The sequence below is a fragment of the Myodes glareolus genome, chromosome 14, assembly GCF_982192425.1.
Source record: "Myodes glareolus chromosome 14, mMyoGla1.1, whole genome shotgun sequence".
Lineage (NCBI taxonomy): Eukaryota > Metazoa > Chordata > Mammalia > Rodentia > Cricetidae > Myodes > Myodes glareolus.
Window position 1 is genome coordinate 40798567 of NC_142039.1, and position 17502 is coordinate 40816068.

At 41.0% G+C, this 17502-nt stretch overlaps 1 protein-coding gene and 1 non-coding gene across 2 annotated transcripts; one reads left to right on the forward strand and one right to left on the reverse strand.

Annotated features, from left to right (window-relative positions):
- The first annotated feature begins 2647 nt into the window (after positions 1-2647).
- Positions 2648-16646, forward strand: LOC125396291 (vomeronasal type-1 receptor 4-like). The gene is made up of 3 exons (XM_048428136.3): positions 2648-3624; positions 12806-12877; positions 16267-16646. Exons 1-3 carry the CDS (start codon positions 2742-2744, stop codon positions 16644-16646), a joined length of 1335 nt encoding a protein of 444 aa, XP_048284093.3. The 5' UTR covers positions 2648-2741.
- Trnai-uau (transfer RNA isoleucine (anticodon UAU)) lies at positions 16259-16354 on the reverse strand. Its single transcript has 2 exons — positions 16317-16354; positions 16259-16294 (listed from the first exon to the last, which is right to left on the reverse strand). It is a non-coding gene; the product is annotated as a tRNA-Ile (tRNA).
- Positions 16647-17502: the final 856 nt, after the last annotated feature.

Below are 17502 nucleotides of genomic sequence, written 5' to 3' on the forward strand. Positions count from 1 at the left end.
GTCCCAAAGAAAAATCACACACAGAGAACTCCGTAAGTTATAATGCTGATTGGCCCATTAGGTCAGGCTACTTATTAGCTAACTCTTACATCTTGATTAACCCATTTATCTGATCTATTTTAGCCATGTGGCTCCGTACCTTTTTCAGTGGGGCAGCTCACATCCTGCTGCTTTGGTGACCTGGGTAGGAGTGGGAAGAATCAACTTCCTCCTCCCGAGAATTCTCCTGTTCTCCTTGCATCGTTTCCACTTCCTGTCTGGTTTTCCCGCCTACACCTCCTGCCTGGCCAATCAGCATTTACTTAAAACATGATTGACAGAATACAGACAATTCTCCCGTACCAGTTTTCCTTCTATATCCATTCTTTGTCTCTGTAGTCTATCACATAATATTATGCATACTTATATCAGGTACAGTCTTCGAATGCCTGCTGGTGTGGAGAAACATAAACTAGTAAATGTATGAGTTATTACCAATCTTGAGAATTTCTGATATAATGAATCAAGGCTGTGAAACATGCTGAAATACCTCATTTTAGTTTTACCCCAGCACTAATCAGCAAAGACAAATAACCTGTTTTGCTTTTGTTTGCTTGGTTTTAGAAAACCATGACGGATGAATGTAACCTACATCAGGTTATTGGAGTTTATTCCCAGACAATGGATCATCAATTTATCTAAACACAAGCCCATTCTGTCTTTCAAATTAATTTCCTTTAGCATTTTCCAATATAATGTGGAAATAAATTGTGTCTCCCTCCTGGGACAGTGCATTCCAGTAGAAGGAATCACTTCTTAGAAGATCAGAATCTGTTCTGAAATGTGATTGAAACTTGGGGAACAGAAAGGGAAGATCAGAAAAGTAGGAATTCTCAGGATATCAAACATTAAACAAACAGAAAAAAAGTTAATATTTTCCATCAGTATTTGAGGTGAATTATTGAAGGAATTTTTAGAGATTCTGACCTCTCTGACTAAACACTTAATGTTTATTCTAAATGTGCTAATGAATGCTGATGTGTTTGGTATTAATATCTGGAGCATATTTCATTATGTGTAGATATTTGGGGTAGTGTTGTGATTCCTAGGACGTACCGATAATACAGGCAACAATTACACCTCTGTCAGAGGAGCAGTTGAAGAAAAATAACTGACATTTCTAGAGTCATTTAGCAATATAAACTAAAACTGGGAACATGGCTCAGTTTATGCAGGACACAGGTGAGATCATCAAGACATAGACATCTAAAACTATCCTGTGAGTTTCACAGGAAGAAGAGCAGTGTGAACAGAGGCATTCCTAGTACTCAGAACACACAAACTCATGAATTATGCAGATTCCTCTTATTCTAGAAAAAGCATCCAAAGCTTACCACAAATCCCTGAGAAATGAGAATGGAGTTCCTGGACATGAAGAATAGAATCCTGCTGAGGTTGAAAGTTCTGGAATAAGCTCAGACTGACGTAGAACAAAGAAGCCTGCCTGATCAACAGTTTGGAAAAGAAACAGAAGGAAAAGCAGGCTGTAAAGCAAGCTGACATAACTGCAGCTCACAAGGCCCCATGGAGACAAATGCCACCATAACTTCTTCAACAGGAGAACTCCTACTCATCCCAGTATGCCTAAACCTACTGTACTGTATGTAGCCAATGCTGAGGAGTCAGAAGTTGTTAACTGCACTCAGCTTACCACAGCACCTAACACCTCATTAAACCCTTCTTCCATCCTCCTCATTTTCTCCCCTAGTGAAGAGCTGATCCCTGCTTCCTGAGATGCCCTGAGGCCACTCACTGGAGTCACAAATGCCCTGAACTCATCCACTGGAGTCACGGCTCTCTGCTACCCCCTCTCCTAGGAAGAACTACAGGGTTCTGCTAGACACACTCCTTAGCTGCAACCTGGTGGGTCCACGAATTTTTTGGCTATCTTGTTATGACTCAGCTTTTAATGTCAGGTCCTAAATTGAAAGGTCACACAATTTGATTTGACATTGAGGATTACCTTAAAAAATAACCAGTAACATGTATATGGAGTGAAGTCACAGAATGATCAACATAGAAACTTTTAAAAATTAGGCTATAGGAATAGAAGCTTTAAAACTTCGAAGGCAAAGACAAATCTAGAAATTGTTATATTAGTCAAGACGCAGAAAAGAAAGGAATATCAGACAAAGGAGCAGGCAGTGTGGAGGGTAAAGTTAGCAGAGCTGAGAGATGTTACAGGTGTTGACTCAGCAGGGTTTCCCAGTGTCTGTGTGATGTGGGGAAGCAGACAGGCTCAGCATGAATCTCAGATTTCGGGAAATATGAAATAGAATGAGAAACAGAGGAAGAAATTTTGGTTGGAGAATCTTGGAGTTCAATTCACCTATGCTGAAAGTTAACTAAGATAATCCACGCATGCAAAGAGAAACACACACACACACACACAGCTTCAACAAGTCGATTTTGCTAGTGTAGAGCTCAAAAATAAAATATCTTTAAAACTTTAAATTTTGAAAAGCAGTTACCAAACTCACTCGTTAGAGCACACACAATATGCCAGGGTCCGCGGTGGGGAAAAAAGGAGGCATGTCAAGAACCTAATCTGCAACATTACATGTGTCCACCGCTGCCTCTTGTACACTAGAAAATACTATTATGTAAAATGTGCTTTTCAGGTCCATGTCTAACATTACTGACGCTTTCTTGAACAAGCATTTGCATTCCTTGAACAAGTTTTTCTACCTAGGAAAGAAGAAATGGTTTTGAAATTTATTAAGGAAGCAACTTTCCTCTTCATGATTGTGCTTGGCACTCTGGGGAACATTTCTATTTCTGTGAATTATATGTTCAGTTGGTGGGGAAGCTCCAAGAAGAAACCCATACACCTTATTCTCATCCACTTGGCTTTTACAAGCATCATAATCCTTCTTGCGAAAGGATTGCCAAAGACAATGGCAGATTTTGGTTTAATAAGCTATGTAGATGCCATAGGATGTAAGATTATTGTTTACCTGGAGAGGGTGGCCCGTGGTGTCTCCATCTGCACCAGCAGTCTCCTCACTGTGGTCCAGGCCATCATCATCAGTCCAGGAGCATCCCAGTGGAAGAGGCTCAGACCAAAGTCTGCATGGTACATCTTTCCATTCTTTTCATTATTTTGGGTGCTCAGTGCTTTAATAGGTATGAAACTAATCCTTTCCATCACAAGTACAAGCCTGAATATATCACAGTTAAAGAGTGACAGTAACTGTTATTTTATACAAGAAAGTCAGAAAACAAAATGGATTGTTTTCCCTCTCATGGTGCTGAGAGATGCTGTGTTTCAGGGAGCCATGGGAGGGGCCAGTGGCTACATGGTACTTCTTCTCCATAAGCACCACCAGCATGTCCTCTACCTTCAGAACTCCAAGTGTCTCTACAGAACTCCCCCTGAGCTGAGAGCTGCTCAGAGTGTCCTCCTTCTGATGATCTGTTTTGTTTTCTTCTATTGGACAGATTGTGTTGTTTCTCTATTTTTAAGTCTCTCTTTAGTGGACAATTCCTTGATGGTAAATATTCAAGTATTTATGACTCTGGGTTATGCAACATTTAGCCCCCTTGTGCTGGTTCACAGGAATGGGCTTCTGCCTGAGGACTACTGCATGCTCAGGAGGAGAAAATTTCTCTCTCTTTTATCTGTTCAATTAGTGTGAAAAAGATCTCAGTCCTGCAATATTGTCAGTAGACAAAGTTTTACAAAGTAGTTTAATCATGTGTTTATTCTCAATCTTCCTGGTGACTTGGAGCCTTGAGTGGAGAGAGTGAGGGAGACCATAACAAATTATAGTGACATAGAAACCTCATTTTCTGCATTGCCATCTTATTGAAGGTATTTAGGTTTTCTTTTTAACTTTCCTATATTTGTATTCATTTATTGTGTATGAATACTTTGCATGCAATTATATCTGTGCAGCACATGCATGCCTGGAATCTTCAGTTTCTGGGGAAAAAAAACATCAAATGCCATGTGATTGACTGAAGTTAAATAGATGTCTCTAAAACAAATTATGACTGCTAGAAATTGAATCTGGCTGCTCTGGAAGACCAACCAGCACTCTTAACTACTGAGCTATCTCTCCAGCACTGAGAAAGTAGCTTTCATTAGAATTTGTAGAACTCATTTCACACCTACCATGACTGGAAGTATGCAGAAGAATTTGGTGGATTGAATCACAATTCACCATGATTTTAACATGTTTGGTCCAAGAAATTCTTTTTCTTGCACCTGACGCTGTGCTTGCTAAATGGTAGTACCACAAGGCTATTTTGGGATACTTCAAACTGTCTGTAAGCATCCATCCATAGAAAAGATTTCATAGAATTGTGAAAGAATTACATGTACTCTGCATTGACTTCAGAGAAGCCCAATCAGTGCCCCAGTCACAGAAACTAAATGCCCTGAAACATTTCATTGGTGTAAATTCATAAATGTTCTCCAGGAATAAAGACTGCAGACATGGAATAAACTAGAAAACAAATTCACAGTAAACTTTCACATTATAGTGTCTATAGTTTCTATGTTGATTAAAAATGTGAATTTCCTTTTTGTGAGATGAATAAGTAGTGTGAGTGAAGCAGACTGAAGCTTGTTTGCAGCTGCCCTTTGTCAGTGCCCTGGTTGTTTCCCACAACACTATCCAGCTGTTTGTCACCAAAGAGCTGCGAAAGGATCTGATTCTACATCCATTTAAATGAAGGATTTTCTGCTTGATTTCTTAGATTTACACAACAAGAAGTTGACATGGTTCTAAGACTCTGATAGACCCATTCTGAAAAATACTTATTGATATAATCACTGAACATTAAACTGTTGATAGGTTTATGGCTTAATTTTTTAAAACTTATCAGTCATATCTGGCTAGAATGCCTATAAATATTTGAGTGCATTATGAATTTACTTTATAATGATGAATATATATCTTTTTTTTTTGCTTGGTTACACAGTATTATACAAAACTTTTAAGTGATCGGCATTACTCTGTGCTTTAACTTATAAATAGTTTGTTTTGTAATATAAATATTTATTTGTACCTATGTCTCTATATGAGCTTATGCCTCATTTTTAACAGGTGCCAACAAATTAAAAGAGAGAACATTGGGTTCCTGGAAGTTAGAGCTACAGGCAGTCATGACACCTATGATGTGGATGTTGAGGAAACAGGTCCACTGCAAGATGAGCAGGTCTCTGAGCATCCCTCCTGCTCTTTGTCTTTCTTATGTAAATGTGACTTGTTTGGAGTTAACATTCATTGCTTACCTTAGTCTCGCAGCTCTTTTGTGAAAGTCTTTCTCTAATAATTGATATAAATCACTTTCTAACTCAGTCTGTGTAATTTGACTCAAAAATAAGTAATATAAGATCATGGAGAAGGAGTAAGTGAAGCTACATTTAATCTGAATAATTAAGAGATTGCTCAACATTAAGAATATACGTGGGGGCTTTAAAACAATCTTTAAAATTTTTTTTAAAAGATAGACAAGAGATATATAATTGTTGACACAGCATGACCATGGATGGCCTGGACTTAAGTGGCACACAAAAGTGCTCTATTCAATTTCTCTCTAAAAGTTAAAGTGTGTTCAGAAAAAAATTGATTAAACATAAATTAAAATTTTAATACATGATGAAGCTTCTAAATGAGTATAGGGTAGTGAAGCCAAACTGAAAATGGGATTCAATAACACCCTTCAGACAAATCACAGATTTGACAGATGGATTAGTATAAATAACCTCATCATTTCCTTATGCTGAATGTATTGCTCATCACTAGCATGGACCTGTGGACATTATACTAAATGGAATACGTCAGCTGCATGTAGACAAATACCACACGATTTTACGAATAAGTGAAACCTAAATACAAAAGAGAATGAAATCTTCAGTGTGTGGTGTGCAGCCTACAGCCCTCAGAAACTACCTGCATATGGTTTTGGGTTTTGATTTTGTTGTTGTTGTTTTAAATTTTTTATTATTTAAAACAATTCTCTGGGAGGCAGAAGCAGGGGGATCTCTACAAGTTCTAGGTCAACCTGGTCTACAGAGTGAGTTCCAGGAAAGTCAAAACTACACACAGGAAACCCTATCTCAAAAAACAAACAAAAAATGCCAAATTTAAATATACTTTGATCATATTCTTCCACCCCTCCAAGTTCCTCCAGAACCTTTCCTCTTCCCTATGATAATCTCACAGACAACGAGGAGAAAGACCATGACCCAAATCACAACCATATTAAAGCAAATTTATTTGTGGACACATCAGAGCCAAGTCAACACTGTCTCCCCTAAGGCAGGGTTCGTAAGACCAGATCTGATTCAATTTTCCATACCTCGTTTATAGGGCAAAACCTCAAGGTGGGGGATGTTTCAAGGCAGCATGGTTAAAGCAGAGAGACCAGGAAGTTAAAATTTCACAAAGCAGTTGAGGAAATCTTAGAATGTGTGTTACAGAACGTTTCATGGTTATGGGGTAGGGCACAGCCAAGCTCTGAAACACAGACACACAAGTTTTACAGTCAACAGGCTTAACTTTGCTACAGACTTAAAATGGTTCCCGGGAACAAAGTGGAGTAGGGCTGGTTCCTCACCTAACCACCTCAACTTAAGTTCTTTCTCAAGAAACAAACCAAACACACACACACACACACACACACACACACACACACACACACACCCCAAAAAAGCAAAACAAAACAAAAAAGCCTAGCCACTCCTGAGCACAAAACCAGCCCTGACGTGGCTCCTTCCTGTCCCTTGACGAAAACCATTTCTTCACCTCCCGGCAGGAACAAATGATAGTTCATCTGTTAACCCTCATCCGCGTGGTTAGACCCTCATTTATTTATTCATTCTTTTTCAAACATAAGGAAATAAAATAAAATAAGACAAAACAAAAGCTATCACATCCAAGTTAGATGAGACAAACCAACAGAAGGAAATGAGCCCGACATAAGGCACAAGAGTCAGAGACCCACTCGTTTGTACTCTCGGGAATCCCATGAAACACTGAAATGGATAACGTAATATGAATGCAGAAGACATGATGCAGACCCATTCAGGCCCTGCGCATGCTGCCTCAGTCTGTCTCTGAGTTCATGTGAGCTTTGATCATGCTGATGTAGAAGGCTTTGTATTCTTGGTGTCCTCTGCCCCCTCTGACTCTCACATTCATTCTGCTTCCCTTCATCAAGGTTCCCTAAAGTCTGAGAGGAGGGATTTAGTGGAGAAATCCCATTTAGGGTTGAATGTTCCAGAGTCTCTTATTCTCTGCTTCGTGTCTGACTGTGAGTCTCTTTATTTGTTCCATCCGCTGTAATCGCCTCCATTGGTGAACCCTGTTTGTGGCTGGTTCCTCCATATAGTCAGAAATATGAAGACGTGGATTCAGAGCTTGCCAGTTATCATGACCTTCAAATTAAAAAAAAAAAACAAACAAACAAAAACAAAAACGGATTCACCCCAAATAGGGTAAAACCCTCAGTCAATAAGCAGCTAAGGCAGGAAGAAGTGGAGACTGGAATCTCAGGTGAAGCTGTGAAAATGGGCTCCACAGCTTCATGAGGACACTCTCCTGGCTACACCCAGTAGAGTATCTGGTTTTATTTCAACAATAGACTCTTTTGGACATCTGAATGGTTCCGTTCTAATTGTTGGGCTGGGATCTTAGCTAGGGTTACTATTGCTGTGATGAAACGCCATGACCAAAACAACTTTGGGAGGAAAGGTTTATTTTATTCACAGTTCCAGATAAAAGTCCATCATCTGTCAGGGTCCAGCCCCAACATACATTATCTCTTGGACCAGTGTAGAGGCGTGGGAATAACTGAGGCACAGTTCACACAGCGATATCAGAAAGGAGTCCCAGGGTTCATTCAAATCCCAAAGATCACCAGCATTTATTATCCAAACAGCTTTTATACCAAAAGGTAAACTGAGGGGGAAGTTCATTAGCATTCTGTTTACTGGGTGGTGAAACTTAGGTGAAGTCCACAGCTATGGCTGCTCTGTCACTAGACTGAGCCAACACCTCTTCCCAGGTGATCTCCATAACTATAAAGATGGAGCAGAATGACGGTAGCAACTCCTGACTCTTTGGGATGGCGACTGTTTGTCTGGAAAGGCTGGGTGGCCACCTTCTGTGAGGCCAGGTGCAAACTATGGCCTGAGAGTCTGGCCACCATACAATGTAGAAATATGGCCCTACAATCATCAAAAGAATTGAGGGCAGGAACCTGGAGGCAGGAGCTGATGCAGAGGCCATGGAGGTGTGCTACTTACTGGCTTGTTCCTCGTTGACTTCCTCAGCCTGCTTTCCTATAGAACCCAGAACCACCAGTACAGAGATGGCACCACCCACAATGGGCTGGGCTTTCTCCCATTTACCACTAACTAAGAAATGTCTTATGGAGGCATTTTCTCAGTTGAGGCTCCCTCCCCTGTGATGGCTCTAACTGTGTCAAGTTGACATAAAACTAGCCAGTATAGACCGCAACTGGAAAAACCAAACAGCTTGGCATAATATTAAAACCTAAAAATGCCACTTAATATTAAAGCACAGAATTAGTTTGGGATTCAAATATACCCCAGGAAATATTAAGACTATGAAACAAAGATATACAACTTGGAAGGAAAAGGCAACCTTAGAAGTCATTATGTTTAAAAGACAGCAGGGAAACTAATCAAACTAGAGGAACAGAGACTGCTCAGCAAGGAAAAGCACCTGCTGCCTAGCTGACAACCTGAGTTCCTTCCCTGGAACTGCATGGTAGAAAGACAGAACCAATTCCTGTGGATTATCCTTCAACTTCACACACACACACACACACACACACACACACACACATGCCATCACACATGTTTGTGCCAGCATATGTGCATACATGCACATAAAATGAATAAATGATTTTAACAATATAAAATTAGACACACAGTAGAAGTTGAAACATCCCTACAGTTTGAGATGTTAAAGAACTTGAAGCAACAGATCCCCCAAGTGTCTGTGCATGGGGCATATGGAAGATGAATCTGTTTAGCCCCTATATTTGGAATTAGATGAGAATATGATAGAAAGAAATAACAAAAGAAGGAACGAGTTAGAAAAGCATTTAGGTTCTATTCATCCATCCTGAGACTGGCCATAGAAAGGATAAACAAGAATCCAAACAATTTCATTTCCAACCATGGGGCTCAAAAACAGTGGTTAGAAAATTTGGATATTTATTATGTAATAATGTGGTGAATTGGATAAGAATGGCCCCCATAGGTCCCCATATTTGAATGCTGAGTCGCCAGAGACTGGCACTATTTGAGAAGGATTAGAAGCTGTGACCTTGTTGAAGGAACTTGTCACTGGGGCAGGCCTAGAGGTTTCAAAGCTCATAACTTTCTCAGTCCCCCACCTCCGGGCCTCCAGATGAGGATGTAGCTCTCAGCTATGGCCCCAGTGCCAAAGTGTCACTGAAAGGAAAACCATCAGCTCGGGATCCACCAGGCCCAGTTCTCAGCACAAAGGAGATTTATTTGTCCCAGAGGGACAGAGGGCCAGGATAAGAGACAAAGACAGAAAATAGAGGGCAAGGGAGAAGTGGAAGGGAACAAGGGAAAGGGAGCAGGGGTATCTGTCCCAGAGTGGAACAAAGGAGTGTCTCTGGATAGAGAGGAGACAGATATGCCACTTAAGAAAATGACAGTTTATAAATATACCAGGAAAACCCTGTGTTAGGATGAGGTGTTTCATTTTAATTGGGCATGTTAATTAGGTGAGCCAGGAAAGCTTTGGATTGCTGGACTTCAGTACTTTGATGACTGGACCTTGGTAGTCAGCCTCAGGAGGAAGAAGTACCCAAATAAGAAAGCAGGCCTTGCTGGCTAGTTTTAGGAATGTAATTAGTGGTTTTTAGCAAGGCAGGGAGAATGGGGGAGAAGGGCAAGGCCTGCCAGAGCCATGCTCACCACGTTTGACCTGGACAGAGTACCTTCAGCCACCATGTTCCCTCCACATCCCCACGATAATGATAATGGACTATCCCTCTAAAACTGTAAAACATATCCCCAGTCAAATACTTCCTTTTAAACGGACTGCCTTGCTCATAGCGTGTCTTCACAGCAATATAAGAACTAAGACAAGTAGATGTCATATATCCTTTAGACTCTATAAGCAAAGGGGCGCTTACAAATGAGTGACCAGAAGTCTGTTGTGGATGCTCTAGTGACACAATCGGTTAGCACACAGTATTTATACAACAGTGTGTGCATGAGAGCGATGCCGAGGTTGTGAGTTCGAGCCTCACCTGGAGCATTGTTTTCAAATTTGAGGTACAACCCCACCTCCTCCCTTTCAGGATCTCTTTAACCTGGTTTAGAATCAGCTTGGTTGCTTAGCAATTTTAGAATCCAGCAACAACCAATAATTATGATGGACCTCTGCCTTTTCTACCTTCCTCATGTTCTGACTTAGGGAAGAATATGCGAGGATTATGACAGAGGTTCGGCGTCACTATTTTTTTTCCAGCATAAACAAAAAGTCACATGGTGGAATGGTAAAGTAGAATCTGTTTGTAAGCTTCCTGGAAATCTGGTTTGGCAAAGCAGAAGCACTGGTCTTTCAAAGGAGAGAAGGTTATCTAGTTGCCGCCCAGCCTCTCTGAGCTAGCAGGTTTTCAACCCAGCCTTTGACTCTTGAGTCTTATTTATAAGCAGAATGATAGAGATATAATTAAAGCTACTTTTAGCGTCAGTGGCAGAGCCTGTGATTGCAGGAACAGAATTTCCTCCAGGCTATGGCCTGAGCCACCAGGCCACTGCTAGAGAAGGAGCCGGTAACTGCCAAGTTGGAACTGCTGGCTGGAATAGCAGTAAGTTAAGGCGCAGCCATTGTACGGAAGTTAAAGCAACACCATTGATAAAGAGAAGACGCCAAACTGTGAAGAACAAATCAGAATTATGATGGACATGTGACGCGCTGTGTGTTTCACGAGAGATAAAGTAAACGGAAGAGGTTTCTGCTTCAAAGGCTCATTGTGACTACAATAGAGGAAGTGAAGAATGGGGAGAGAAGATGCCGTTCAGAAACTGATCACATTCACAGTGTGAGGGCTGGGGGATTTCTGATGAGACCATGACTAACCTGAACCAACTTTAAAATACATAGCCCTCTGTGCGCTGCTGGAGGAGCTGTCACAGTCTGTCGCCAATGAACAGACGCTAACTTGCTACCTTAAGTTAACCTGACTTCCCAGCAGAGCAGTATCAAGGTTCCCTGTAACAATTGATTGAGATTGTGATGTTCTGTGTGCTGAATAATGACAATCTCCTTGTGTGCTGCTGTCTGTACCTTGTTAAGCTTCCTGAATCTCAGTTTGAGTTTGTGCTGGAAGCTATAGGCAGTCGAAGATGTAGGTTTTATTACCTGCTGCGTTTGTAAACAAAGTCAAATGCTGCTTTAAGAATTAATTGTAAGCAAACACTGCTTGTATTTTTACATTGAAAATTTTTGATTTAAATATATATTAATACTTTTCTTACTCTCATGTTTTCAATGTACATTTTTGTTAAGTTTTCATTTTCTGTCACATAAATAACAGGGACATTATACAAAAAGAAGGAAAAAGAATTAATTACAAGCTGGGAATGGTGGTGCATGCCTTTAATCCCAGCACTCAGGAGGCAGAGGAAGGTAGGTAGGTAGGATATCTGACTTTGAAGCCAGCCTGATCTATAGAGTTCCAGGACAGTCAGGATGACATAGAGAATGCCTGTCTTGGAAAAAACAAAAATTATCATTATTATTATTATTATGTGAGTAGGCAATGAATGTGATACTTGATATTTTAAGGTAAACTTCCTTGCTTGTATGTGATATACCTGAAAGCTTTTTAAAAGAAATGTACTTTCATAAAAAAAATAATCAGCAAATTATTCCTTGTCAAGTCTCCAAAAGACCAGTGTCTGCCCTGGGAGCCCTTTCCTCATGCTTCATTGTGGAAGAGTTCATATTGAAGGTGAGTTTTTTCCATGTGCCTTGTTCTTAGTCTGAACCTTATGATTTTACCCAGGTCTAACATTGGCAGAACAAAGTTTACCACCACATTATTACCATCTGGAGGACAGCAGCCTGGACTTGTCTACTTTTCTGCCTCTCTAACCTCTGTGTCATTTATAGCCAAAGGGCTAAGGAAAGAAAGGTGGCATATGATTTCCCCTAGAAAACCGTTCCATTTAACCGAACAATTTTTTTTTTGAGAAATAACTCTTTTTGAATTCAACAATCATTCGGGTATGGATGTGTGTAACATAAGGGGCGGGAGGGGTGCATCAGTAGGCTCTAAGAGCATGAAGTCATTTGTTGGTACAAGTAGTGGAAAGAGGAGGGGGCGTCTCCTCCCCTGGTCCTGGGGATGCTGCTCAGAGCCATCACTAAGCTACTCTCGACTTCCTATTTGTCTGGGAAAAGAGCCACCAGGAGTTTTAGAAATGAAAAGAAAGAAAGGTCTTCTGGAAAGGCAGACAGGTGCATTAGCGTGGAATTTGTGTGCAAACTGTGCGTATCACTAGCTGCCTGTCTGAGGTGTCAGTGGAAACAAAACAAGTAGAAAAAAAATGCAAAAAAATAAGGTAAGGTCCCTGGCAGGAGAAAACCATTGACATTTACTTCAGACGTCATTCTTTTCATCAGAATGGACAGAAATTTCTCCATGTGTTTCTCAGATGAGTTCCCTAGGCTGTGTAAAGTCAGAAGACAATGTGGAATAACATTATACAAACAATCGCCCTGTCTCGTAGTAGACCTGGAGGTGTGGAGACTATCCAAATGTTTGTCATACACATACTTTTCTCATGGACCTTATCCTCACCCACGTGGCTTTTTCTATTATGATTGTTATTCAATGACACGATGTTTTATTTCAGAAACTTCCTGAGTGATTGATTGCCTTAGTCGCTGTACTTTTGCTATGAAGATACACCATGACCAAGGTACCTATTAGGAGAGAAAGTTTTAAATAGCTGAGAGCTACATCCTGATCCTCAAGCAGAGACAGAGACTCTACTCTTACACAGACTTTTGAAAACTCAAAGTCCACCCCCAGTGATACACTTCTTTCAACAAGACCACACCTCCTAACCCTTACGAGGCTTCCAAATGTTGCCGCTCCCTGGTGACCAAACATTCAAATATATGAGACTATGGAGGCCATTCTTAATGAAACCACCACAGTGGTGTCAGTTGTAAAGTTGTGGTTTGTCTGAGAAAGATGGCCCAGGGAGAAAGATGACCCAGGGCCTTCCCAACCGCTCCTCCTTTCTCCTCTGTGTGGTCCAGGCTGTCACCATCAGTCCTAGGGCAACCCTGTGGACAAAGTTCAAACCACAGACGTCAACGGCAAGCTCTTTCATGTCTTTAATTCTCTGCTAAGCTCCACCTTGCTTTGCTACAACAGCAAGAGCAGACATGGAGTTGGAGTAAATAGTGGACATTGTTAAACACTACCATTCTGACACATAATTAAATGGCTTTTCCTCTCTCTTGTGGTTCTTTGAAATGTCATCTTTCAGAGTTTGAAGGAGCAGTGGGCCCATGGCACTCCGTATTTACAGACATCACAAGTGCTTCCTCTGACTTCACAACTCCACTTACGTAAACAACTCCTGTCCAGAAATCAGAACAACGCAGACTGTTCTTGCCCGTACGACCGGCTTCTGAAGGGGCGTGGTCGATCGATAATTAACCAGGCCAACTCAATACAAAAAGATTTAGCTTTTAATAAAAGGGAAAAAACATACACAACCAGAGATCCCACAAACACCAGGTGAACAGGGAACCAAAAAGAGGGAGTGGCAAGGCACTTCGATCTTTTATGTGTTTTGTGTGGCCCCAGGGGGACACTCCTTAAACAGAATGTGATTGGCTGAGATTCCCCATCATCTCCCCCTTTGTCTAAACAAGATTGAACTAAACCCAATGCAACTATATACAGTAAGAAAAGATACCAAATATAAAATTACAAACAACAGTATTAAGTAAGAAACATATAACAAAAGTTTTACTAAACATTCTATTTCAAGGAGTCTAAATAATGTAGATGGAAACTACAACTATCTAATCTTCAACTCCATCAAAGATCTGAGAAGGGAAATAGTTTTACTTAAGCAGCCCGGAAGTATAAGCGGGAAACTTCCGAAATGTGCAACAAATGAAAGAGACAACCTGGGCAATCACCCAATGTCTCGTTTGCAATGTTGAGTCAACTAACTTTGGCTAAGGCCTAACCTAACTGACATGCCATTTTCAAAGGCAAGGAACCTTTTAGAACTCTCTTACCCTGTCTTGGCAAGATAAGACCATCCTGCTTTAATCCATTTACGGATATTCTGTAATTCTGTCAGTGGTCGAGGTATGGACTTTTTCTTTGCCCAAAGACCAGTTCTGCCAAGAAGAAGACAAGCTCCAAGTGGAGTGTCTTTGGTGCTCAACGTTCTCCCAGGAGTAGAGTGGTGATGCCAGGAGTGATTGTGTCTCGTTAGCATGAAATTCTAGGTTAAATTAAAGGCTATTTTTCACAGCTCTTTGAAGAGGTTGAAGATTATACTATCTATACTAAATGTAATCTCTATGTATCTAAAGAACCTGACTAGCCTAAATATAAATATGACAAACATATATGACCATTGATTTATAATTCTCGATATTGATCTATCTTGAAGATTAAGAGAATAAACAACTGTGCAATGAACGAGGACAATGACCTCCAAATGTAAACAATGTATATCATCACATAAACAATGTATAAATATCTTAATCAGAGGTAGAAATGTATACTGCAATATGATAAATATATTTATATATATATCAATACAAATAGAGGTAGAAGTATACTTACATACAATAAATAGAGGTAGACGCATACTCACATACAATATTCAATATATCAATGTACAAGAATCAACACCAATACAATTTTCTAAAAACAATAACTCACAAATACCAATATCCCATCACCAATTAATCCCTCTTTTTTTCTACAATAATAATAATAAACACCCCTGAGCCTATAAAATACCTTCCCCATCCCCTCATCCCTATATCAATTATAACCAACCCCTAAATGATGTCCCTAAACCTGAGGGCAAACTCTACTGGGAGAGGAGACATCGTCCTCTAAAATTGCTTCCAGCTGTCATGGGGGCGACGTTTTTCTTAGGGGGTCCTGTGAAAGTAAATGATGGTAAAATTCCAATATTAACATTTGGTGTGAGAAAGTTGTAAATAGTCTCTGAGTGTTTTGAGGAGGTCTGGTCAGAGTGTTGTCAAAAATTGTGCACCATTCGGAACTGTCTTGTGCAGCTGGTACCAAAAAACAGTTCTAAAAGTAGCGCTAGCAACATTATGACGTCATAATAACCAGGTCACAAGTGCTTCCTCTGACTTCACAGCTCCACTTATGTAAACAACTCCTGTCCAGAAATCGGAACAACGCAGACTGTTCTCGCCCGTATAACCGGCTTCCTTCCCTCTTATTGGGTAGATTTCATCCTCTCCTCCTGCATAGGCTCCACCGTGGTGCTTGACTCCATGATGTTAATTGCTTAGGCAGTTCTGACTGTTGTTAGCTGCTCTCTGCCGCTTTATCCTGATCTGCCGAGATGGTCTATTAGGTGCCTGCTGGAGTGCATGTTAAGTGCAGCCAGTGCATTTTCCTTTCACTCTGCCTGAACTAAAGGTATATACACCGCAATTGTTTTTCTCCAGTGATTAAAAAAATAATCAGGATTTTGCTATGTACCTTCGGCTGATCTAGAAGTGGCGATCCTTAACATCTCAAATGCTAGGCACAACTACAGTACATTTTGTCCTAAGGTTCTAATGTATCACAACATTAAAACGAACCTGATTAGATTTACAAAAGCAGGAAAGAAGCCTGTTACTAGGTAATCTAAAACTAATTCAACATTTCCAGGAAGTTCGAAAACAGACTCTATCTTCCCATTCCACCACCGCTATCATGTGATTTTTGTTTGTTTGTTTGTTTGCGCTAGAAAAAAAAAAAAGTGAAGCCCAAGCTGCTACCATAAAATACTGTTGTATTTCTCCCCAGCCAGAGCGTGAAAGCAAAGGAGGAAAGGCAGAGGTCCAATTGCTAAGCAACACAGCAAAGCCAGTATAGGCAGATTCTAAACTAGGTTAAAGAACTTGAGGAGAAGGAGAGTGTTTGGAAGATCCTGCCTCAAACTTGAAAACAATGCTCCAGGTGAGGCTCGAACTCACAACCTCGGCATCGCTCTCGCGCACACACTGCTGTATAAGTACCGCGCGCTAACCGATTGCGCCACTGGAGCATTCGCAAAACACTTCCGGTCACTCGTTATACGTCCTACGTGCAACATTCAACGTTTGCTAGACCACAGTATGGATGCACAGCGGGCATGCATTCACCGTAGCCCTCACCCCGCCCCACCCCGCCGGAGTGGGCTCTTACGGTGGTGCTGTGCAGGCGCCCAGTGTTCAACCACGGATGCCGTGACTGCGACTCTGAAGCCGAGGCGAAAGGATAGTGGAGACTCGGAGAGCTGCACATCTTCCAGTCTTCCCACCAAGCGGCTAGCTAGTACAGCCTTCGCAATCCAATAGGTGGATGCTATCTGCGGGGCTTCAAAGCCATTCCCTGTCCACGTGAAAGAAAACTCCCTAGGAAGACGTGGAGCCCCGGCGGCAAATGGGATCCCCCAAAGCTGCGTTTTTTCTTCTGCTTTGGTTCGGTCAAGCAAAAACTGGAGAAACCAAAGTACTTAATTCCAGAGAGACTAGGACGTTCATGGGGCCTTGCCTTGTGTTGCGCGGTCGCCACACAGTCTGGGAGGGAACAAGAGCTCTGTATTCCTCAGGCAACTGTGAAAGTCCTGAGTTGAAACTAGGGAAAGCGTTCCAGGATTGGGTCTGAAATTCTGCATGTCTCCGTTTAAAATTAAACTAGATATTTGAGAAACACCTGTGTTAAAGATCCCATAATAAAGTATGTTTTGATGAAGAGGGACTAGAGAAAAGGCACTTCTTTTTTTATTATTGATTTTATTGAGCTCTACATTTTTTCCTGCTCCCGCCCCCCCCCCCGTTGTCTCTCCCCTCCCCTTCAATTCTCTCCCAAGGTCCCCATGCTCCCAATTTACTCATGAGATCTTGTCTTTTTCTACTTCTCATGTAGATTAGATCCATGTATGTCTCTCTTAGGGCCCTCATTGTTGTATAGGTTCTCTTGGATTTTGGATTGTAGGCTGCTTTTCTTTGCTTTATGTCTAAAAGTCACTTATGAGTGAGTACATGTGATAATTGTCTTTCTGTGTCTGGGTTATCTGACTCAATATGATGTTGTCTAGCTCTATCCATTTGTCTGCAAATTTCAAGATATTATTTTTTTTCTGCTGTGTAGTACTCCATTGTGTAAATGTACCACATTTTTCTTATCCATTCTTCGATCAAGGGGCATTTA